This window comes from Pristis pectinata, chromosome X, assembly GCF_009764475.1.
Source record: "Pristis pectinata isolate sPriPec2 chromosome X, sPriPec2.1.pri, whole genome shotgun sequence".
Lineage (NCBI taxonomy): Eukaryota > Metazoa > Chordata > Chondrichthyes > Rhinopristiformes > Pristidae > Pristis > Pristis pectinata.
This window is the reverse complement of record NC_067450.1, coordinates 12,025,737-12,051,672: the sequence shown is the minus strand read 5'-3', so window position 1 is coordinate 12,051,672 and position 25,936 is coordinate 12,025,737. Positions and strand designations below refer to the sequence as shown.

The 25,936-nt window shown below is 42.1% G+C and overlaps 1 protein-coding gene across 1 annotated transcript in view; it reads right to left on the bottom strand.

The window, feature by feature from the left end:
* Window positions 1-25,936, bottom strand: part of LOC127567009 (Golgi reassembly-stacking protein 2-like) — a 47,643-nt gene that overhangs the window by 19,340 nt on the left and 2,367 nt on the right. The window contains exons 2-6 of the mRNA XM_052009620.1: window positions 17,995-18,075; window positions 15,712-15,915; window positions 12,706-12,792; window positions 8,028-8,158; window positions 5,600-5,711 (exon numbers count right to left, since the gene is read on the bottom strand). Coding sequence (XP_051865580.1) covers window positions 5,600-5,711; window positions 8,028-8,158; window positions 12,706-12,792; window positions 15,712-15,915; window positions 17,995-18,075 — 615 coding nt within the window. The remainder of the gene's footprint in view (window positions 1-5,599; window positions 5,712-8,027; window positions 8,159-12,705; window positions 12,793-15,711; window positions 15,916-17,994; window positions 18,076-25,936) is intronic.

The window sequence follows — 25,936 nt, the reverse complement described above, 5'->3', positions numbered from 1 at the left end:
TCTTCCCTCTGTGCCCCAAATATTTCTCCAATTTCCCCTCAAGCCTACTTCAAATCTGTACTCACCACCTTATCATACAGTCCATTCCAAAAGCTAACAGCCATTGCATAACATAACTTAACCTCATGTTGCTGCTGGCTCTTTTGCCAATGACCTTGGATCTGTCCCCTTGCTTTATCATCCTTCAACCATTGAATGTCAAGTGAAGCTATCCAAACCATGAATAATTTTGGGTACCTCAAATCTCCTCTTACTTTGTTCTGAAGAACATCAGCTTCTCCAAGCTACCCGGGTATCCAATGTCCTTCATCCCAGAAGAGACTTAATAGATTAAATCTTTTCTGTAGCCTCTCCAAAGCTTTCACACTCTTCCTAAAGTGCACTGCCAAATATTGGACACTCTGGACTGAATATTCCTCCTGGCCAAAGCTGGCAGTTTCAAAGGGAACTACCAGCATTTAGCCATTCCCATGGAAATCATGGACTTCTGTGGAATTGTTGTTCATCCAGGAGTTGCAGTGACAGATGCCATCACAGAACTCAACGTGGTGGTCAGTGACAATGACTGTCCTCAATTTTGCTTAATGCACAGGAAATTGTCTGATTATATGCCAAGGCGGATGAGGCCCAGCAATCTGCTCCAATATTTTACCTGGGATCAAACTACACGTTTTATTATAGGCTCAGCATAATTTAAAGATGTAAATTGCCCCTAGAGTGCAATTCAGGGGGGAGTTTATGGAAGTGAGGGAGAGAATAGGTTACAGGAAAATAAGTGGGGGAATGAGTTTAGTGGAATTGCAATGGGAACTGGCATTGATCCAATGGGCCAAATGGTCTCCTATGAAACAAATAGGAAATACAAGAAATAGTTGGTCTTAATACTGAACCATGAGGAATGCCCCTGCATACTTCCCTCTAGCCAAAAAGCTATTCTCCACACCTCAAATCTTCTTCGGTGCTACTGATCTTTTTACTCCATGGGGTTCAATCTTCCCCACACTTAGTATGTGGTTTCTTTATCAAACATCTTTTGAAAATCCCCATAAACATCAACTGTACAATTAACTTCTATCCCTTAAACTGTATCAAAAAATGCATCCTCAAAATCCTCGTTGGCTTTCTTTTATTCGTCCATGTTTGCCCAAGTGACATTTTTTAACCAGATTATTGCCGCAAGGAACTTCCCTAACAAAGTTCAACTTACTAGTTTCTACTTGCCAATTTCTCACATTTCTTTACAGAATTGAAGGAGGTTGTTCAGCCCAGAACCTATGCCAGCTCTCAGAGCAACCCCATTCCCACAATTATTTCTCCTAAACTATTATCTTTCACATGCCCATCAACTCCCACATCCCCAAACCGATTCTCCTACCACTCACCTACACACTAGAGGCAATTTAGTAGCCAACTGACCTACCAACCTACAAGTCTTTGGGAAGTCAGAGGAAACTGGAGTATTCGGGGGAAATGTGCAAACTCCACAAACAGACAGCATCAGGGCTCGGGTTTTAACCCAGGTCACTGGAGCTGTGAGACAGCAGCTCCACCTTTATCCTTCGCCACTTTTTGAAACAAAGGTATAACATCTGAAGTCTTCGGCATTTTCTCCAGACCCAGACCCACCCCATCCCACCCTCCAATTGGGTTGGAAGATTCTGGCTGTAATATCCATCCTTATTTTCCACTGACCAACTTTACCACTTAGGTCCAACAAGTCTTTGGTACCTCCTCTATTTGCCACATCTTTCACAAGATCACAAGACAAAGGAGCAGAAGTAGGCCATTCGGCCCATCGCATCTGCTCCATGAGCTACACTAAAACTATTCCTATCTAGCCCCAATTTCTGGCCTTGTCCCCATATCCCTTGACTAATTAGATACCTATCTATCTCCTCCTTAAACACTCCCAATGATTGGGCCTCCACAGCTGTACGTGGCAAAGAATTCCATAATTTCACTACCCTCTGGCTAAAGAAATTTCTCCTTATTTCTGTTTTAAACCGGTACCCTCTAATTCTAAGATTGTGCCCTCTAGTCCTGGACTCACCCGCCAAGGGAAACAGCTTAGCCACATCTACTCTGTCCAATCCTTTCAACATTTTAAATGTTTCTATGAGGTCCCCTCTCATTCTTCTGTATTCCAGTGAGTACAGTCCAAGAGCCAACAAACACTCACCTTATGTAAGCCCTTTCATTCTGGGAATCATCCTCGTAAATCTCCTCTGAACCCTCTCCAACATCAGTACATCCTTCCTAAGATATGGGGCCCAAAACCGCACACAGTTTTGCCAGGAAAGATCTCGTTTATCATTGCTTTGGCAAATACAGAAGTCAAGTACTTATCTTTCTACCCACACTGAAAGTTCTCTATTTTGGTTCCTAATTGACCCCTTTACTTCAATAAAAGACCTTTGAATTTTCATTGCAAAACACAGAAAATGCTGGAGGAGTTCAGCAGGTCAAAAAACAGCATCTGCTGAGTTCCTCCAGTACTTTGTGTGTTGCTCCAGATTGCCAGCATCTGCAGTCTTTGTGTCTCCAGTTTGAATTTTCATTAATGTTAGTACATGAAGAGGTGGGCGATTGCCTCTTCTTTCCTTTCTCAGATCTCCACATTTTAGTGCTCAGTCCAATTCTCTCTTCCATTTAGCAACACTTATGGTTGGCTTTCACTTTACAAGCAACAGGAAGATGCTCCTGTACCATCAGAGAAAGTCAGTGGATAAACAGGAGACTAGCAAACTGCATGCCACAGGATGGCAGTGTGGCACAGCTAGCAGAGCAGCTACCTCACCACTCCAGAGACTCGGGTTCAATCCCGAGCTCCAATGTTACCCTTGTGGAGTTTGCATGTTCTCCCCGTGACCGTATGGGTTTCCCCCAAGTGCTCTAGTTTCCTGCCACGTCCCAAAGATGTGCAGGTTGATAGGTTAATTGGCCGCTGTAAATTGCCCCTAGTAAATAGGTGAGTGGTAGAGTTGATGAAAGTGTGCGGAGAATTAAAAAGTGACAGACTTGGTGGGCCGAAGGCCTCATTTCTGTGCAGCATCTCTCGCTACAAGAGATGTAAAAGTACCCGAGCAGACAGGAGTCAAAGTTGTTCAAATCTGAACTAAAGTCTCTCTGATCTAATGAGAACAGCCCTTAAGAGTGTTGGGGCTGGATCAACACTACGTAAAGCTAAGCAATGTTTTTCCTTTTACCCCTCCATACTGATTGGCCAATATTGACCAGCAGTGCAACCCCCTTACAACATGCAGTGAGCATTAGTACAGGGAGTGACATGTGCAAACTCAAACCACCTTTCCAATACTGGCAAAACTGCAATCATAATTAGATACCTATCTATCTCAGATAGGAGGAGCAGAGGGATCTGGGGGTTCATATTCACAGTTCACTGAAAGTTGCCTCACAGGTGGATAGAGCAGTTAAGAAGGCCTATGGGATGTTAGCTTTCATAAATCGTGGGACTGAGTTTAAGAGCCGTGAGGTGATGATGCAGCTTTACAAAACTCTAGTTAGGCCACACTTAGAGTACTGTGTTCAGTTCTGGTCACCGCATTATAGGAAGGATGTGGAGGCATTAGAGAGGGTGCAGAGGAGATTTACCAGGATGCTGCTTGGATTGGAGAGTATTGAATATGAGGAGAGGCTTAAGGTGCTAGAGCTTTATTCACTGGAAAGGAGGAGGATGAGAGGAGACATGATAGAGGTATACAAAATATTAGAGGAATAGATAGAGTAGACAGTCAGCGCCTCCTTCCCAGGGCACCAATGCTCAAGACGAGAGGTCATGGCTTTAGGGTTATGGGTGGGAGGTTCAGGGGAGATGTCAGAGGGAGGTTTTTCACCCAAAGAGTGGTTGGTGCATGGAATGCACTGCCTGGGGTGGTGGTGGAGGCAGATACATTGAACAGGTTCAAGAGCTTGTTGGATAGGCATATGGAGGAACGTGAGATAGAAGGATATGTGGGAGGAAGGGGTTAGGTAGTGTGAGGGTGGTCTGATGGACGGCACAACATGGTGGGCCGAAGAGCCTGTTTTGTGCTGTATGGTTCTATGGTTCTATGGATCTTCCACTTACACTGCATCAACCCTCATAACAATTTCATCTGAGCTGCTTTTAAAGATGACATACAAAGCTCCCCAGAAGATAAAAATGGGACTAATGTGACTCTATCACTAATGTTTTATACTGCTTACCTGCTTTTGATTACCATCCAGTGATGCTTACTGGGCTGGTGGACTTTGGACAAGTACCAAATCAAATTCTGTTGCCCTCTTGCCTTAATGAAATAGCCTGTCAACACTTCGAGATACAAGAGATTACAGACACTGGAATCTGGAGCAACAAGCAATCTGCTGGAGGAACTCAGCAAGTCAAGCAGCATCTGTGGGGGGGGGGGGGGGGCGCAGTGAAGACAGGAATTGTTGCCGTTTCAGGTCGAAACCCTGCGTCAGGACTCGAGGAATTGTCAATATTTCAGTCCCGATACAGGGTTTTTACCCAAAATGTCGACAATTCCTTTTCTCCCCTACAGATGCTGCTCAACCTGCTGAGTTCTTCCTGCAGATTGTTTGTAGCGGCCTGCCGACACTCAACTGTCTAGGATCAACCAATGAAGAATGGTCACTTGGGCTAGGTTTTAGAGTACCAACTATATGCGTGGAGGGAGGAACCTGTAACCAATTTCAGGATACACTCGCTCTCTCTCTCTCTCTCTCTCTCAATGTTGTAAAACAGTCAAGTACATGGCACAAAATTAGCTGGGGCTTTCCGAAACCCATTTAAATAATACCAATTAGTCACAGTACCAAATCTGACAATGTGCTCAAGAAATATTCAGGACAGGAAAAGACATGTAGAATGTTTATTCTGTGCCTTCTATGCAATTTCGAAATGCACGTAAAAGTCACAATAGTCAAATACCTCTTTCAATGTGCGGTTGCTGTTCAGACAGTTGCACACAAGCACCAATCTGATATTGACCAGGCTACATAATAATAAAAATAAAGTTAGTTTTAGTAACGTTGGCATGTGCTCACTGACTTTCCCCTTCCACAGTTCTGTACTTTGCATTTCTGTACATTCAGCAACACCTCCCACTGCTTCATACAATCTCCTCGTTTCCTAGCACACAGCACTTCTCCCAAAAAAAATTTCACATACAATGAATTTGCAGTAATGTGCACAGATGGTTATGTCAGTGAATGCGGCAGCCCTTTTGCGCACAGTAAAATCCCACAAGTGACGAATGGAGCTGTTTGGATAGCAGCGGTTGAAGGAAGAAAACTGGCTTCAATCAGATCTCAATGCTTTTCTTCAAATGATATGCATTTTAAATATCCACCCGAATCAACAGAACAGGCAGCAAAAAAACAAGCACCTTAGTTTAAATCTCCTGTCAAATCTAAATGTGACTAGGAACACGTTGCTAGATTAGAGCAAAACCCATGTGAGAAGTTGTTCTGAAATGTTAAATTGAGAAATTATCACACAAAAAGTTACCACCCAGATTTCTGCTTGCTTGTAGCTAGAGAGATTAAACATTCAATAAACCCACCACCTCTGTCACTAATGGTTTCTAGTGCTTACCATAGGACTTGAAGGCAGGCTAGTTCGGAGAACTGGAGTTACCTTCCTCTCTGTTAGCTGCTTATGGATTGGTATCCGGTGTAGGTATCCATAGCCAATACCACAGCCCAAGCTGGGAAAAAAGGGACAAAGCAGTTAAACCACATGCCTCGAGCTTTCACACACTCAACATCAATTTCAAGATGTGGAGTTATCCTAAAAAGTACAGGCAGTTCCTGGGGTTACACAAGTGTTCTGTTCCTGAGAACAGCCTGTAAACTGAATTCTCCGCAAGTCAAAAAAAACAAAATTTCAATGAGGGGCTATTACCATGAATGTTTATTGTCTTCCCCACGTAGTTACAATGGTACAGAATCAGAATGTCCCACATCCAATCACTAGTTTCAATGGCCTTGAAGTATCAATGGACGTTACATTGTTTGATAAAGTATTTTACAAGGGTCAATAGAAGAGAATGCCTTGTCAGTTTCCAAAACAAATCTTAAGTGGCCTCTCGCTGTGAACTGGCAGCTGGGTTCTTAAAGATGGTGTCTGCTTGATTGGTGCGGGGGGAGTCACATGATCTCCCATATTACTCCATACAATAATTCCATTATTATATTCCACAAGTCCTGAAGATGTTTGCATTTCTGTAACTAACTTTCCCATCTTGAAACATTCTTTAAAAATCTATGGGAGAATTTGCTCGGTTGGATTTTCCCAAGTCAGATCTTCTGTAGCCTGGGGAGCCTCTGTACAGAAGAGACAAGAAACTGCAGATACTGGAACCTGGAGCAACACACAAACTGCTGGAGGAACTCAGTGGGTCAGGCAGCATCTGTGGAGGGAAATAGACAGTTGAAGTTTCAGGAAGAGACCCTCCATTTAGACCTCAAGTTCCTCCAGCATTTTCCATGTAGCCCCTGTATACAGTTCAGTAAAAGAAATCCAACTTGGGCTCGTCAAGCTGAGGGATTTTAGTCCCAAGCAAATGATAGAATGCTTCTATGCTTTGCTCTGTGCACTCACTATGGAGTATTCCCAAAAGATTGAGAATACAGCCTTTTACATCCAAACTTCTGGTTGGGATCAAACCATGGGCAATTTTGTGCTTACTCTGCTAGTAACCAGAATCAAACTGCCCAAACATTTTTTGTCTCAAAACAATTAAAATAGCACTTCCAACACTGTAGACAGTCCAGTTCAGGTAAAAAGTCTACAACTTATGCTTCACTACACTACAGATTTGCACTGTAGTTGTAAGCTACTCCTAAAACTGGTTTAGTGGTGCACACGGACCACTGACTACCAGCACATGGTTCTAGCACAGCCAAGGAATTGATTGTGGACTTCAGGAAGGGGAAGTCGGGAGAACACACACCAGTCTTCACTGAGGGGTCAGCGGTGGAAAGGGTGAGCAGCTTCAAGTTCCTGTGAGTCAACATCTCAGAGGATCTATCCTGGGCCCAACACACTGATGTAATCATGAAGAAGGCACGCCAGCTGCTCTGCTTCATTAGGAGTTTGAGGAGATTTGGTACGTCACCAAAGACGCTTGCAAATTTCTACAGATGTACAGTGGAGAGCATTCTGACTGGTTGCATCACCACCTGGTATGGAGGCTCCAACGTGCAGGATCAAAAGAGGCTGCAGAGGGTTGTAGACTCAGCCAGCTCCATCAGCATTTTGGACGATTCAAAACACTGAATTACAAAAGGTCCTATTTGTATTGAATTGTGGTAAACTTCCAAGCATTATGAGGTGGGTCACTGGCCAGTACATTTCATGGCTACTCATCTCTTGGAACCATTCTGACACTTCTCAAGTGATGAATTTTTCCAAGATTGGGCCCTATCCCCACAACATCCAGATGGGACTAAGGTGGTTTTTTTGGTTGCCAAAGAGACTGTTTTAGTGGGACAGTAGGATCAGGGGGTGGCAAAGAAGTTGCAATGCCTAAATCATGCCAGATTTAATGGACCTACAATACTTACCTGTCATACATTCTCAGTATTTGAATTTATTGTCTATTATTCTAACAGAGCCAAAAGCACAACAATGCTAATTCTGGCTGCACGGCAGTGCTCTCTGCTCATATTGGCTCAGTGCCCTTAAAAATAAAAGCACTAAGCACAAAGCACATAACTTGGCTTCAGAGCATTTTCTGAAGTTAGTGCTTTGAAGAGTTTAAGAAAATAAAAATGTTAACTGGCAAAGAGAAAAGTTACAAGGAAAATTTTGAACAAGAATCATCATGCAGTTCAATGCTATACAGACGTCCACATAACCTGCTTAGCAATGCCAATATATTAATACTGACAGACTTCACACCCCATTTAACATTCCAACTGACCACTATAATACAACAAGGCAATCTAGTTTGATCACAAATCACACAGGTAAACTGTACAGGAGGCTTAAAAAAAAGATAAATCTGACCATGTCATACCTGCCCTCTCCACCCCATGCACTGTTTGGTGTGATAATCACCTCCCTACAATTATCGGTGTCAGTGTTGTACACATAGATCTTTAGTGGTTTTCCATTGTGGGATTCAATCAAAGAGAACAAGTCTTCAGACTGGAACAGAACAAAAAATAACGTTAGTACTCCGATTTGCTCCTCTTCCCCAATCTAGTCACCAACAGTTAAATCACAAAAAATGAATGTTTCCTTTTGTCTCCCACGCCATCCTGCCCACACTTTTTGCAAGCAATACAAAGCAACTCATTTCATGTAGCACAATGCTTAAAACAAAAGGATTTCAACAGTCAGCTATAGTGTGTGACTACTCAGGGTCACACAGGCTTGTGCGAAGTAAAATCACTGCAGGAACAAACAAATCACAGCTTCCTCACGTTAGAAATGATGACCATTTCTCCACCTAATCTGGGAAAATAAATGCAATTGCAGCAAACTAAGGAAAAGAAAGAAAGAAATAAGAGGGACCACAGAACCACACCGATCATCTCCAGTTTGTGACTCCCCTTCCTCCTTGGAGCCTATATTACATGTGAAAAATAAAGCTAAATGCAACACACAGATGCAAGGACATGCATTTAAATATCAGTCATTGAAATAGCAACACGAGATGCAGATCTCACAAAAGTAACTTCTTAATTCCCTTCTTCAATAACTCAGTCATATCAGCCAGTATATATATGTATGTATATATATATCTCCACAAAATCATCTGGGAGCATTTACTGTAGGTTAACTCTACAGTAGCTTCAGCTATTAAGCAATAATTGAGATTTCTGTCATGACCCTTACAGGGAGAATTCAATAAGATATACTGAGCAATTACCTTGCAAATCACGGTTTCCATGATTTAAATGCTTTTTTCTGACAAACTTAGCAAGAAATGCACAAGTTACATTTCAGAATTTGAAATGCAGTAAAAACCATTGGGTCCCATGGCAACTGCATCCACAGAAAGTATCTGCGGCTAAGAGTTGACATGCTCAACTCGGATTCCAACACCCTAACACATTAGGGAGGAGGAAAGTTCACTGGGCACTGTGTTCCAGGTGATGGTCACACCCTTAACACAAGTCACTGGAGAATTGGTCAGTCACACCCTCCTGTCCCTCTTGACTACGAGTGAGGCAGGTGTAGGGATACAGAACGTAGCATTGCAGGAGCCTCAAGCTGTGAATTTGTCCAACAGGCATGAGGTTCTTGCAGCCTCCGTGAACGACAGTGGTGACTGCTGAGTGGATGAGCAAACCGATCACAGCACTGTAGTGCAGGGAGCCATTCAAGTTAGGGGGAGTGAAAAGGATTGTATCAGTAACAGGGAATACTAATGTTAGGTGGAGAACCAGTGACATAGATAGGATAAAGGAGGTGGTTCTGCTGACGGAATTCAAGTAACAACAAAAAAAAAGCAGAACCTCAAAGATAATAAGTCACTGGATTATTACATGAGCCACGTACAAATTGACACAAGGTAAACAAGTTAAGAAAATTGAGCAAGTGGCTCAAAGATGGGCACGAGAGAAGTGGGTTTCAATTCATGGGGCACTGGCACCAGTACTGGGGAAAAATGGAGCTGTTCCATCAGGACAGGATTCTCTTGAATCAGGCTGGTACCTGTGCCCTGACAAGTTGAGTAACTGGACCTGTAGATGAGGTTTTAAATTAAATAATGGACGAGAGAGGGGAAGTAAATAAATGGGTCCAAATTAATTGCTGCTAGAGAGATGCGGCTGCAAGGTGACTTAAATACTCCATGCTTAATTTTTTTTTAAAGAGGACATAGAATAAATGGAAGAGGAGGTATGGTAGCCCTGATATTAAGGAATGGAATAAAGGCTGTAGGGTGGTAGGTTCTTAGCTCAGAAAGTCAAGTAATAGATAGTTTGGGTGAAGCCAAGCAGCAGTGAGGGGCCGAGGACACTGGTGGGAGTTGTACACGGGACCCCAAACAGCAGTGGGAATGTAGAGCTGGGTATAAATCAGGAAATTAGAGGGGCATGTAACAAGGGTAATACAAGAATCATTTTAAATTAATTTTTTTTTAATTTTATTTACAGCGTGGTAACAGGTCCTTCCGGCCCAATGAGTCCACGCCGCCCATTTTAAACCCCCATATTGACCTACCCGTACGTCTTTAGAATGTGGGAGGAAACCGGAGCACCCGGAGGAAACCCACACAGACACGGGAGAATGTACAAACTCCTTACAGACAGTGACGGGAATCAAACCCTGATTGCTGGCGCTGTAACAGCGCCGCACTAACCGCTACGCTACTGTGCCGCCGTGAGGAACTTTAATCTATGTATGTACTGAGGAAGTCAGACTGGCAGCAATAGTGTGAAAAACAAATTCATGGAATGTTAGAATGATTTTTTTTAAAAAAAGGTGATCAGCATTTTGCAGCAGAGTGGAACAGGCTACATTAAGATGTAGTATTGCATAATGAGAAGGGGTTCAATAGATACCTGGGCCTTTGGGGAACAGTGATCATAATAAGAATTTTATAGAAGAGTTTAAAGTGATTTATCCAAATCACAAACCAGGAGCTTAAATCCGAATAAAACAAACTATGAAGGCACGAGGTGCAAGTTGGATAGGGTAGATTTGGAACTGACATTCAATTTAATCCCTCTAAAAGCAAAATAAAACCACAAAAGAGATCTAGCCATAGTTAGAGGGAAGTTAAAGATAATATTATGACCTTGTTCCTTTGATCTAATATTGCCAAAACAGCAGTAAGCTTGAGCATTGTGAAACTTTCAGAATCCATCAAAGGAGGAGCAAGACATTGATCAGGAAAGGGAAAGTAGAATACAAGGGCAAAGCAGCAAGGAGCACAGAACAGACTGCAAGAGCTGCTATAGATATGCTAAAAGGAAAAGATTAATGTGCATTCCCCCACAGAATGAGGCAGGAGAAATTATATGGGGGGAGGGGGTAGAAGGGGAGTGTGACAGTGAAGAAATGGTAGGTGACACAGGGATGATACAGGAAAACTGTCAGAAATAGTGGCAGACAATAAGACTACAGTAAATGAGCACAAAGAAATAAGCATCAGTAAGAAAAAAAAAGTGGTATTGGAGAAATTAATGGATTCATGGAACCGAAAGACAATAAATCCCCAAGACCTGATAGCAACTACCTTCAAAACCCTGGGATGCAGATTATGGAGACGGTGGGTGCATTGACCGTCATCTTTCAGAATTCCATATTCTTGGTCCTTTTTTGACGGATTCTGAAATTTTCCCAATTCTCAGGCTTACTGCTGTCTTGGCAATATTAGATCAAAGGCAAAAGCTCGTGTTATTATCTTTAACTTCCCTTGATAACTACAGCTAGATGGTTCTCATATATCAGAAGTTAACACTATTTAAGAGAGGAGAGAGAAAGAAAACAGGAAACTATAGACCAGCTAGCCTGACATCAGTGGTAGAATCATAGAGCTATACAGCATGGAAAACAGGTCCTTTGTCCCAACTCATTCACCCTGAGCAAGCTGCCTACCTGAGCTAGTCCCATTTGCCTGCGTTTGGCCCATATCCCACTAAACCTTTCCTATCCATGTACCTGTCCAAATGTCTTAAATGTTGTAATTATACCCATCTCTACTATTTCCTCTGGCAGCTCATTCAATATACACACCACCCTCTGTGGGGGAGAAAGCAGCTCCTCAGGTCGCTTTTAAATCTTTCCCCTCTCACCATAAACCTGTGCCCTCTAGTCTTAGACTCTCCTAGTTTGCTGATGGTAAAAAAAAAGTGGGTGCAGAAATGCTTTAGGGGAATATAGGCAGGCTAAATGAATGAGCAAGAACATGACAGTTAGAATATAATGTAGAAAAAAAAAGCAAAGTCATATACTTCTGGTAAAAAAAATAATAGAAAGGTAAGAGATCAAAAGGTGCTGGTGCTCAGAGGGACCTGGGTATCCTTGAACACAGATCACTGAAAGTTAATGTGCTGGTACAGGAAGAAATTAGGAAGGCAAATATGTTGGGCCTTATTGTAAAGAGGACCCAAGTACAAGAGTAGAGAAGTCTTACTCAAACTATATGGGTGCCCTTGTGAGACCGCATCTGGAATATTGTGGAGGAGTCCAGTTTTACCACCCAAGGATATACTTGCGGCAAAGCACAAGGTTGACCAGATTGCTTCCTGAGATGACAGGTTGATCATACAAGGAGAGGTTATGCAAAACTAGACATTTATTCTTTGAGTTCAAAAGAATAAGAGGTGACCTCATTGAAACATACAAAGTTCTTATGAGGCCTGACAGAGAAGATGCAAGAATGATGTTTCCCTGGCTGTGGTGTCTTGAACCAGGGGTCACAATCTCAATACTGGATCAGCCAGTCTGGACAAAGATGACAACAAACTTCTTCACCCACAGGGTTGAGTCTCTTTGGAATTCTCTGCCAAGAGGGCTGTGAATGCCAAGTTACTGAGTATATCTGAGAACAATAAATATATCTTTGGATATTAAGGAAACTGAAGGACTGTGGTTAGTGCAGGAAAGTGGCACCGAGGTAAAAGATCAGCTTTGATTTTGGTGAATGGTGGAGCAGATACGAGGGGCTGAATGGCTTTCTCTTGCTTCTCTGCCTTACATTCGCATACAAGGAGGAAAAGGAAGCAATTTGCAGTTACCTCACGGAGGATGGCTTCAGCTCCAATAATGTAATCTGTGTATGGCCTCAGACCAGCTAGTGCAGCAGGGGAATTGGGCTCCACTTCCTGCAAGATTTAAACAATAGATGAACACACATACAAACACACACACAAAGTGAGCAACAGTTACAAACCCCCACCCAAATAACAAAAATATTACAGGCAAATTCACTGCCATTTTTTTTTTGAAGAAAGTGCCAATTGTTCCCATTCTGTCCCTCACCCAGATATTCATTTCACATGCATAGAAGTGGCGACTGAGCCTCCACACATCTAAACTTCCCAGCTGAAACAGGAATCCTAGCTAATATTTCCCTCTCCAGTCAAACAACTAATTGCATCACCTAGTTTCAGCAAAATCTCGGGATCACAGTTGGGATGTTCGAGTTCTGTATTATTTACTCACATTGTCAGGAAGAAGCTACAATGAAAATAGAAATGTCTTGGCTTCCACCCTTCTCAGGCAGTCCCTTGGGATTGAGGAGGATTTGCTTCTACTTTGGTTCTGTGGGTTCTGAGGTGACTGATGAGACCAACGTGGGAACCACAGACTCTTCCACAGATGGGGCAGGAGGTGCCCAAGGGGATGGGCGGACAAGTAGTTTGGGAGGTGGTGCACTCCTTCCTCTATTTATTCTGGGGGCTTCTGTGCACTCCCGGTGCCCTGAATCCAAGTTGTCAACACCAACACAACTGAGCAGCCTGGGGCAGTGATTCCCAAGGTATACTGCATCCCCCCCCACTGCCCCCAACACCTTTGAAGAACATCCTTGAGTTAATCCTCTGTTCAACTGGCCACCCTCAGAGCTGGGGATGTTGGCCAGAGGAAGCTCGCGGACATAGGCTCACTCGTCTTTCTCGTGGATTTGCAAGATTTTGTAGAGACAAACGTTGGTGTTACACACAGGGCACAAAATGGGAGTACCCAGACATAACACCAGGGTAACTTAACCAGCCACGAGATCAGAGATGGACAGCGGACAAATATCAGTTCCAAACAATTGTAGATATTACCATTATTCAAGCAAAAATCACTCTCATTAGGACAGCTGGACAGAAAATTGAATACATTATAAAACATGTCACTTATACACACCTTTTCTTCAAAGTAACAAGTCAGATTTTGTAGCCAAACGTTTTTGCTTTTACACATGCGCAAGTGGTACCATAAATTAGGCAAGAGCAGGTACGTGCTTAAACCCAAAATATCCAAAGTTTGCTGACTGAATTCAATTGGCCTACTGTTAGCTCCAAAACAGCCCCAGCTCAGCCTGCCTTACTACTGACAGCCACTGAATGGCACAAAGTTGGCTGACTGGCACAGAAAATATGAACAAAATCCACTTAAGTTTTGCCCATACCAGTCTAAGCATTATTTTAATACAGTAAATGTGCTCATCACTGCCAGTTAACTTCTCTGCCATTGAAGCCTATTCCAACGCAACTGAGAACCTTATTCCTTCCAGATTAAACTGATGCCAATTATATAAAAAAAAAGTAGATTTCTGTTTAAAATAGAACCTCTTTTCTGTTTTTCACCCTCTATACCACCCCCCAACCTTTGCCAATCTTGATATGCCACTAAATTTACCCTCTAATTTACACTCCCTCCTCATTCCTTACAATGGGAATTTCACAATCCCAGTCTGATTAAGAAACTACAGAGTTGCTTGTCACCTTCATTTGGGTTTCCCCTCACTATGATGGCATTAGCCCATGCTTTGCAAAGAAAAAAGTAAACATCGAACAGAAGTTGGTTGTCATGCCACAAGTGATAGTCGGAACATATAAAAGCAGCATCACAGCTTTAATGCTAGGGCCTCCTTCCAACACTAGATGACAGGGTGGCCCATAGAAATGCAAGCAAAAAGAGAAAGAACTAAGGTATACATATGGTTGGCTGGGGTGAGTGCAGTGACTGCAAAATCTTCTATAAACACCCAATTACTTCTTGCAATAGCCAAGTGGAGAGGGAAAAAGTCTCTTCTCTGCAACATACTGAAGACAGAAAGACAGCCTCATCAGACATTGCTGCTTCAAATCTGTGCCCCACTATAATCAGAAAATCATATATTGATATACCAATGCTCCATCCTCTCATCAATTACAAGATTTCAGTTTTTACCATCACGTCATTATTTGGCTGCTTACAAAATGTAATTTCAACTGATACAGCTCTGCAATGCAATGTCATAATCTGGCCAGCCAATGCTCTGGCCCCATTACTATCAGCTTGGCTGAGCCTATTATTTCTCATCAACTATACCACACTTAAGCTTTGGTTTTGACAAGCTGCTGATAAAAGTTGCATGGTTATCTTCAACAGCAGGCTGAAATCCTGGTAACACAACTTGAACTACAAGACTAACGTTTCTTCACAATTGTATTAACTGCAGGGGTTGGGTTAAAATTACTAGGTTTGCTTCTGACTCTTCAAAATGCCAAGTTAAAGTAGCACCGAAGTATAAAAGCAATTTGTACTTTTCTTTATCAACAGTACTAAATAACCAATACTCGCATACAGAGCCTGCAGGTTTTCCTTTAACTGTAGGATGCAGTACAGGCACCTTGAGCCCCATTGGTCAGGCAAACAGCAAGCAGAAATAAATCCAAGAGCCTCTATCTCCCTCCCCAGTTGGATGCCTGTAGATTTCTTTTAGCTGGTTCTGCTTGTTAACCATTCCTTCACAGAGGTGGACTCTGAATTGAGAACCACTCATAATTGTGCACTCTTGTTACTTGTGTTTAATCCAAGCAAAAATTTAATAGCTTTGGAGATTGGAGACTGTATGGCAAATTTATGTACTTTGTAGACTCCTCTGATGAACATATGAAACACATTCTCACATGGATTTTATTTCCACTAGAACCACAAGGAAACCACAACGTTCTGGGTAGAATGATATTACCTTAACCAGCTCAGAGCTAGCAGCTAGATTACTTAGCACAGCCTAGTAAACATGCTCAGGGTGAAACCGTACATACCAAGATGTGCCAAACATTTTCATTTGCTCCTTCAAAGCTGCAGAACCGAATGCTGACTCCAAGCAGCCCCTGTCCACCCCAGAGGTTACTGGGTGTTGCACTGACTTCGCGAACTGCTTGAGTCTTGGTGTTGTAAATGGCCATTTTGAGTGACTTCTCCACATTGCCTAGTAACAGTTCCCTCAGTGCATTGTCATCTTTATCCTAAAAATAACAAGAAAAGCATAGATTACAAAAAAAAATCCACTAATTTAGAACTCTGAAGGCTGCAAATTTATTCCCAGTCTATCTACCATTAGTCAGTCTCAGCAAAGATGGCAGTTGAGAAGCTCAGAGGCACAGAAAGCAATGTACTTCCCAATAAGGAAAGCAGCATGTCACTCTGAAGTAGCACTCCTGATAATACTAGACAACAAGGTAAATATTCTGAAAGGCAATTGCTTCATTTCATATCAAAATGAAATATTATGAAGGCCCACAGACCCACAGCACAAGTTGAGAGTCTAACTTACAGCTGGGACCATGATAAAAAAAATACTCAGGGGAGGTGAGGAGTAACAGGCTAGTCCATTTGCAAACCATTTTAGCTCAGTGGTCAAACTCTTCTCTCTCATTTAGAAGACTGTGGATGCAAACTTACCCAGGAAGCAAAAAAAAAATTCAATGTTGCAGCATCAGAACTTCTCTGCTTCTGATGAGATGTTAAACCCAGTGTCTGCCTTTAGCAGTGGGATGTTAAACATGCTCTGGTGTTATTTACAAGAGCAGGGAGTTCACCCCATTGTAATGGACAGATTGCCAATTTACATGTGCAAAACGAGTGACCTGTTGGACAATGCATCAAGAATTGCTGGCAGCAATGGAATGTACTCTATCGTAAGGAAAGCTGAGAAGGTAAGATCTAAAACATCCTGTGCTGGTGAGTAGAGAAAATATTGAGATGTGCAAAATATGGTTGCAATAGTGCTGCAAGCTATTTCTACACCCCCACCCCACAAGAGGTAGACCTAATCCCCGAGTAACACATGACAGCCACACACAAGGAATGAGTATAGCAGTAAAGCTGCAGAGTTCCTCTGTGCGCCAAGCTCAACACTTCATTGTTGCTTCAGGAATCGTTAATTAATATTAAGTGTGCTTTTCTATAGCGATGAAACCATGCATGCCAAACACGACAGCAAGAATACCGACAATTCTTCTCTGCCTCACTCTAGTGCAGCATTGTGAAACAAATTCCCAGAGTGAATGCGCCGTGGGAAATTAGGACCCATAAAGCCAGATTTTGTATCAGATGCCTCACAAATTAGGTGGTGAGATTTTGACAGCCAAGGTATGCAAAACTGCACTGAACCATTTTGATTATTTTACAGTCCTGGCCTATTGAAATGGAAAAGCAACAAGAATGAATACTCCCTTTGTTTTACAGTCTGCAAGTAAAGTGCTAATGGTGTTGCTAGCAGTCAGCAGTACCACTTAAGTATCTTTCTTTTCTCTTACCCCAAACACACTGGTAGCATTGAGGCAACTACTAATTTTTCCTCAACTACAAGCCAGCTAAGCATTCAGCATGCCTTCTCTGCCCTGCTCCCCTCCTCCTTCCATAAAACCAGACAGGTTGAGTACTCTAACAGTCTGCTTAAAAAAAATGCAATGCTCAGGGCTAAATTAATTCTCACCCTCCCACTCCACACTCTCCCAAAATAGCCAAGAGAACCAATTTACCAAAGACAGTACAAAAGAACTAAACACAGCACCACTGCATGACCAAATCAAATAACTTTCACTGGTTTAAATCCAGCCAGGAATACAGCCTTTAGCATTTATCTGTGCCACAAAAAGTAGGAGTCAGAAGTTTTCAGGTTGGATTGAGGGGTTATAGCATGCAATAATCCAGTCATGGAGGCAATAGCCACAAAATCAGGACTGTGAGCTGAGTTAAGTAATATCAGAGGTGCTTGGTAATGTGAAGAACAGTGCCACTCGTTTTGGAGACACATCAGGAAGGTTACAATAATCCATATGTGAAGTGATACCTCATTTGAAGAATGGTGATCAAGTGAATGAACAAACTTAATTACAACAGGAAATTGCACACAAGCAAAAATCTGCAGGAGAAAGCAAGAATTACTCGACAGGAAGGGTACACAAGACAGCGAATATAGGTTTCCCCTTTTCTAAAGCCAAGAATTATGTTGATTGTTGTCAGAAAAGTCCATTCACCACAGAGACAAAAACTGAAGTGTTAACCACCGAATGGATGTAGAAGCATCAATAACAACTCACCAGCCTCCTGTCACCCGCTGAAATGATAAAATCAAAGAATGGTTCCAGCCCAGCCCAGTATCCTGGGGAGTTCTCCTGCACCTGTTCAAACAAAAATAACATTTTAAAGACTGGTCATTTCTAACTCACTTATTACAGAAGTATCCCTGCCTTCAGAAACACTTCGCAAAGACCTGGAAGCTAGAAAGTTCAAAGGCAGACACGATGCTCCTGATGTTCTAATTCCTCTTGTTTTCAGTAGGGCGCCAGGGCAGCTGCCCCAAGTCAATTGCCCACAGAGAGACGTGCATACTGAGTGTATTTGCAGAGTGTGGGGAGGCAAGGGGGTGCAAAAGAGACGTAGCATCTCACTAAATAGAACATTAACGTAGCTTGAGCAGACCTTAAGTGGACAGCAGATTCCAACACTCGCACAGGACCAAGTTTCTAGACACAAACCAATAGTTGTCAAGAGTTAGATAGTTAATGTTGAGATAATAACATGTCAGAATTTTTTTTTGAGAACAAATGCACTGCTCAAGCTGCTCAATTTTTGTTTTGATCCACTTCAGTCTAATTGACATTTGGACTGTTGAGTCTCATTCATTATAAAGCTTTGTATTAGGATGTCAATAAAAGGTACTTTAAAAATAAATGTTACCACTTACATTATAGAATGTGCACACAAACAGACCAGCCAGCACAACTGGTTTATATTAGTGTTTTTTTTCCCCAATACAAGCCTTTCAAGCAGGCACGGTAATGTAGCGGTTAGCGTAACGCTATTACAGCGCCAGCGACCCGGGTTCAATTCCCGCCGCTGTCTGAAAGGAGTTTGTACGTTCTCCCTGTGCCTGCGTGGGTTTCCTCCGGGTGCTCCGGTTTCCTTCTACATTCCAAAGACATACAGGTTAGGAAGTTGTGGACATGCTATATTGGAGCCAGAAGTGTGGCGACACCTGTGGCCTGCCCCCAGAACACTATACAAAAGATGCATTTCACTGTGTGTTTTGATGTACATGTGACTAATAAAGAAATCATATCTTTTCGCCCCAATCTACTTCATCTAACCCTATCAGCATTCCTTTCACCACCACGTGCTTATACAGTTTCCCCTTGAATACATCCATTCTATTCACCTCAACCAATCCTTGTGGTAGCGAGTTAATCATTTTATCCCCTTTCAGTATAGGAGTTTCTCCCAAACACCGTATCAGACATGTAACAATCTTGTATTGGATTGTCCCTAACCATGTGCTTCCCCAAAATGGGAACCTCTCTCTTAAATGCTTTTAAAAAGCCTCAACTTCTCATCTTTCGAATTCTATTCACTGAATATTTTGCAGGTAGTTTAACCCTTGGGGATATCACATATTAATGGGTTTTATTTCTACTTGAATAACCTGCTCAATCACCCTATATAAACAAATATCAACCTTGGCCTGAACTCAATGGTCAAAGATGACTGAAGGACATGGCAAGAATTCTATGTCGCCGATATAACGTACCATAATTTAGATGGTATGACTACTCCCACTGACAATGTACTGAAGGACAGAAGGCGATATCCTAAAAAGTCACTTGCTACAGGATACCCAACCTCTGATTTGCTCTTGTAGCCACAGCACATGTCGTTGATCCAACTGAATTTCTGGTCAATGGCGACCTCCAGTAAGTTAACGATGGGAGACTTGGTGATGATAATACCATTGAATATCAACAGTAGGTGGTTAGACTCTCTCTCGTCTGGTTCTTTTACCCTATGGGAGGAAAGACTATGGAAGGATGGCCAATACTCACTGAAGTTTAGAGGAATGGGTGCTAATCGCATTGAGACAAAATTCTGAGGGGTACTGAGCAGGTAGACACCAAGGCTGTTTCCTCCAGCTGGGTGGTGTAAAGTGAAGGGCCACAGTCTCAGGATAAGTGGCTGGCTATTTAGGACAGAGGCAAGAAATTTCTTTAAGCAGGGTTTGCAATCTTTGTAATTTTTTACCTCAGAGAGCCATGGATATGGAGTATATACAAGGCCAAGATTGAAGGATTTGTTGGACAAGCCACAGGATCAGTCATGATCTTACTGAAAGGCTAAAGAAGCTGTACGACCCTAATCCATGTTTAATGTTCTTCTAGAAATAGTATGGCATTGTTGTGCAGCAGTTGGTGCTGCTACCTCTGAAGCACAGGGACCCACTCGATCCTGACACTGGTTGTTATATATATGCAGAGTTTGCACATTCTCCCTGTGACTGTGTGGGTTTCCATCAAATGCTCTGGTTTCCTCCCACATGCCGTGCTGAAGGTTAACTGACCACTGTAAAATGCCCTTCAATCTTGGTACGTGGCAAAAGAATCAAAGGGTGCTTATGGACATGAAAGAGTCGCAGGGGTAGGGGAAAATAAGGAGAGGGGGAAATCAGACTGATGGGATTGCTCCCCTGGGAGCTGCTATAGAAAAGATGAGCCAAGACAAGAGTGCAGTGCAAACCAGAAGTCCACCATAACTACTCTTGTTCATGGGAGAACGCAATGCATATCTGGGTGTTGGTCCTCTCACCACATCTCAATGTGTTGTGCAAGGAGTGATAACTGATCAGTACAGTCCAGCTTTCGCCGATTAGTCTGTTTCCTGAACCCCATCTCAAGAGCAGTAGCCATCGGAATTTCAGCTTGAGGAAAGTGTAGATCACAGTATAGCAACTATTTTTTAAAAATTGCCAGTGGCAAAGGTTGAAAGAGAAGATACATGATGGATCAGAGAATGAGGAAAACCAACTGATACCAGCAGGCTGGCAAATTCGTTCATTTTCCAGCCTCACCAAAATAAAAAGTAACTTGCCTTAGGGTAGTTGGCAAATGGATTTTTTTCCTCAGCCCTGTTATCACATCTACATAAAAATTGAGATCGAAGATCACAGAAGGCTTTATCCGTTTGAAATTTAGCACCCAATAATAAGATTAGTCACTGAACAAGACTTGATCAACCTTCTATCCAAGCCTATGAAAGTGGATACAACACAAATTAATTAAAAGATGAACTGATGTATTGCTTGCTGCTTTTGTCCAAAGTTAGAGCCAGGTGCAACAGCTTAAAAACTGGAAGGAGTCCCTATCAGCATGGCCAAGCCCCAGTTCTGCAGGAAATGACAAAGATATCTTTAATTATGATTCAAATCTCATTTTTTAAACAGACCAACACCACAGTCAAATGTTTACTGTCAAATAACAGAGCATCGTTGTCAGAGATTACGAAGCATGTAGTAACAGATTGGCACAATACAATGTGAGGGTATTGAAAATTTGTGCTGACCACCAAGTGCATCCAGGTCTTTCTGTAACTAGATCAAAAAGGTACAGTGGACACAGATCAAAGTTCCCTCATTGCTGACCCCTCTCCACAGTATCATCTACACTCCACATTACATAAATCCACTTAATTTGCAGTTGATAAAAGCTTCTAGTGGTATACTATCATTGATAAATTCTCTGCCCCCTAATTTGAGAGATCAAAATTGACAAAAAAAGTTCTTGCAAGTCTAACAGCAGCACCACACCCCACCCCAAACTCCTCACCAGCGTAAACATGCCCAGGTTTTGAGAACCGATGCCAGTATAGACCGACTAACATAGCAGTTCCCAACCCTGGGGTCTCAACCCAATTTGATATTGCAAAGATTTTATAAAAGGGATTTACAAAAATGCTCTACAGTGCAATTTTTTTCCTCACTTGCCAGGTTAACCCACATAAAACTTCTGAATATACAAATATTCTTAAATTAATCCATTTACAGAGGCCATAAATGGACATTGTAATGTATATTTTTTTTAAAAAGCACACTGCTGCATCATTTTAGAGTCACAAAAAAATTTACAGTATTTAAATTGGGCTCCCACCAAGGAAAAGATTGGGAAGCCCTTGATGAGAATGTGGGTCTACAACATAGCTATCGAGACAAGTGATCCAGTCTTAGGTTATGCAAATGTGTAGAGCCAATCCCAAGCCTTTACTCTTTCAATGTCTGTATAAAAGGAGCACCCAGCATGTCAACTGGTTTTCTAATCCAAATGTAAAAGCAGGCCAGCAATGCAAAATGTTCCTAACCTAAAACCGGATGCGATATCAAACACTAATACAAAAGCACCATTACATATCACAATCACTCTTTGAGGGTGAAAAGCCCACATTTCTCTAGTCAGCCCTTAAGCACGGCTGATTGCTCACTTCTGTGCAACAAAATGTCTCCTACTATAAAAGCAGAGAAACAATCCACTTTCCTCAAGACAGGAACAAGGTAAAAAATCTGGAAAGCAAGCCACTCTTGTGTAGCACCTTTTGTAATCTCAGGGCTTCAGGAAGCACTTTACAAACAATGTAGGTCTTTTTCTGAAATGTAGTCATTGTTGCAATACAGGAAGGACAAGTCAATAGGGCAGCAAGATAATGACTAGATGTCTTTTCTGTGATGATCGTTGAGGGTCTTGTCCACTTGACAGTTTTTCAAGCAGCGTCAGTCTAGATTTTTTTTCTGCTCTACTCAGAGACAAGCAATTGAAAATGAACAAACTGCAGATGCTGGAAATCTGAAACAAAAATAGATAAATGCTGGAAACGGTCAGGTCAGGCAGGATCCGTGGAGAAACAGCGTTAACATTTCAGGTCAAAGACCCTTCATCAGAATGCAAATTCTGTTTCTTTCTAAGATGCTGCCTGATCCACTGAGTGTTCAAGTTTATCGTTGTGATAAGCATACGTACACAGGGTAAAAATGCTCTGACAATCAGCTTTTTGCAGCAGTAGCACAGTACATTACAAGATGAGGACAAACACAAGTTAACACAAGCTTAAATTAACATAAATTATACAGAATTTACATGTGTAAAATAAACAAAAAACATAACACTAGAGCAAGATTGACAGGAAAAATTATAGTCCGAGGTAGTGTTAAGCATAATATTTCCAGCATTTTCTGTATTTTTAAAACTCACAGACAAGTGTTATGCTCTGAACTACAACTGGCTCATCATCCATCTGAAAAATAGCCACTCAAGAGGCACAAATGGGTCTCAGCATTCAATTCAACCTCACCTCAGTACAAGTATGAATCAGTTGAACACACTTTTTACTTATCAGCTACCTCAGACACCCGACATTTCAGGGCTCAATGATGCCCTGGAACCAAATGTTTCTATTTTGGGGAAGGTGGGCATGGGAGAAAACTCCGGAATAAAAGGCACTTTCTTTTCTCACCCAAACCTCCAGTAAGAGGAAATCAAATCCACACAGGAATATTCCACTTGGCATTTAGCCTGGGGTGTGTTGCTTCCCATCTCAGGACAACTGGGAAACAAAGAAACTTCCCAGCTTTGATGAATTTAACCCTCCATCTCCAGTCTGTTATCAAGCCAAACTCCACATCCAGTCTGATTCTGCTACCTGCTCAGTTCTACTGCAACACAGGAGAGCATTGTAATTCTACTGGCAGCTTCAGTTTTACATTAAAAATCCTATTAATTTTATGATTCAATTCTTGAACTTTATAAAAGATTACACATCCTCTTGAACAACTATATACAGTTTCTATACCCATTTGACAATTCACTATATGATACCACTGCTCCTGTCCATTCTGCACAATGACTCCATTGTGCCGCAGCAGGCTACAATAAGCCAACAGGAAACCTTCACAGTACCTCAATTAAGTGCACAGAATATATTTACATGCATTTTAATAACAGCACTTCATGAAGCAATTAAAACATTTCAAGAGTACTTCATAAAATGAACTACTTTTGAAGTGCAATACTTACACAAGCAAATCTAGTGGGCATTCAGCACCAATAACGCCCAGCAGCAAGTAATGAGATTGACAACCAGTGGTGTTGGTGGAAAGAAGGATGTCACTGAAGAAAGACCAAAATCTCATTGGTGCTCATTGAAAACCACCATGCAATCAGTCCTCAAGCTCCACTTGAGCCACCAGGCGAGTCCTCTATTTACCATGAAGGACAGCTACAACATGATAGCATTCCTTTGCAATCTTTTGCATCTCAGAAGTTCAAAAGGTATTGCAAAAAATGTTAGGAGGTGCAAGAAAATATTACAGAATAAGGATTAAACACCATACCACTGCAGAATCATAGACCCAAGTCAATGACTTTTGGAGCAAAGACTGAATTAGAAGTCGCTTTAGACCAAGAGTAACTCCCTCTACAACGCAACTTCATACAACTTGTAGAGCCAGCTTTTTGGAATGATACATGGAACAAAAGGTACTGATTGCTACAATACGCTCAGCGCCCTTTGCTGAGAAAATAGAAAACCTAAAATGCTGCACAAAGAAATCAATAAATTGAAGTTCCAGTTGCATATGCTATTAATAGCATTTGTAACTTTTTTTAATACCCACAATTTGTTTTTAATGCATTTTTAGCACAAGGACAATGGCAAGACTTTGGTGACTGACCCTGTCTCGCTGTAACATGGTGCTGCTGCTCTGGGATGCTTTCTTAAACTGTGGCAGTTGTTATGCCAAACACAGGACAAGATGAGAGACAAGGCATTTATTTTTTTAAATATACATCAGATAAACACAGTAAATTGTTATGATCACAAATGAACTGAGCAAAAGCAATGCAAATTCAATTCAGCAAGTTTCTCCTACCACATCCCATCTCCCCTGGCCTCAAAGTGACAGAAAGCAGTGCCGTCAAACATGAATTACTTAATGGTCCTGACAAAACCCAAACTGACTTAACTCCAGACCTCATCACAATCTTGTTCCAAGTATGGACCAAGGAAGTCGAGTGACTGTCCTTGGCATTAAGGCTGCATTTGACTGAGTGTGCCATCAAGGAGCCCTGCTAAGGCTGATGTCAATGAACATTATAGGGAAACACTCCAATAGTTGGAGTCACACATCACACAAAAGAAGATAGTAGTGATTGTTGGAGGTCAATCATCCCAGCCCCAGAAAATCACTAGAGGGGCTCCTTACGGCAGTGTCTTGTGTCCAGCCATTTTCAGCTGCTTCATCAATGACCTTCCTTCCATTATAAGGTCAGAAAAGATTATATTTGCTGATTGTTGCATAATGTTCAATTCTATTTGGAACTCCTCAGCAAACGAAGCAGTCCTTATTTGCATGCAGCAAGACCTTGAGAACATTCAGGCACGGGCTGATAAGTGGCAAGCAACATTGTTTGGCACTTTTGTGTCAAGGATGACTACAACAACAGAACATTTATCCACCTATTTTTTAAATATTCAATAGATTATCATTGTCGAGTCCCCCACCATCAACATCCCAAGGGCAGGCACAGTAGTGTAGCAGTTAGCATAACACTATTACAGCACCAGTGACCTGGGTTCAATTCTGGCCACTGCCTGTAAGGAGTTTGTACATTCTCCGTGTCTGCGTGGGTTTCCTCCGGGTGCTCCGGTTTCCTCCCACATTCCAAAGACGTACGGGTTAGGAAGCTGTAGACATGCTATGTTGGCACCGGAAGCATGGCGACACTTGTGGGCTGCCCCCAGAACACTCTATGCAAAAGATATATTTCACTGTGTGTTTTGATGTACATGTGACTAATAAAGAGATCTCATCTTGTGTCACCATTGACCAGACACAAATCTAAGAGGTCAGAGATCTAACAGCAAGTGGCTCACCTTCTGACACCAAAGCCTTTCCACCATCTACAAGGCACAAGCGAGGAGTGAGACAGAACCTTCTCCATTTGCCTGGATGAGTGCAGCTCCAACAATGTTCAATAAACTCAACGCCACAGGACAAAGCAGCCACTTGACTAGCATCTACCACCAGAAGACTTTGCCACTAAGGACAGGGGCAGGTGGATGGGAAGACAACTATCTACAGATATCCTTCCAGCCTGACTTGGAAATATATTGCTGTTCCTTCATCGTCCTGGAATTCCCTCCACACCTTCACCAGAAGGACTACAACAG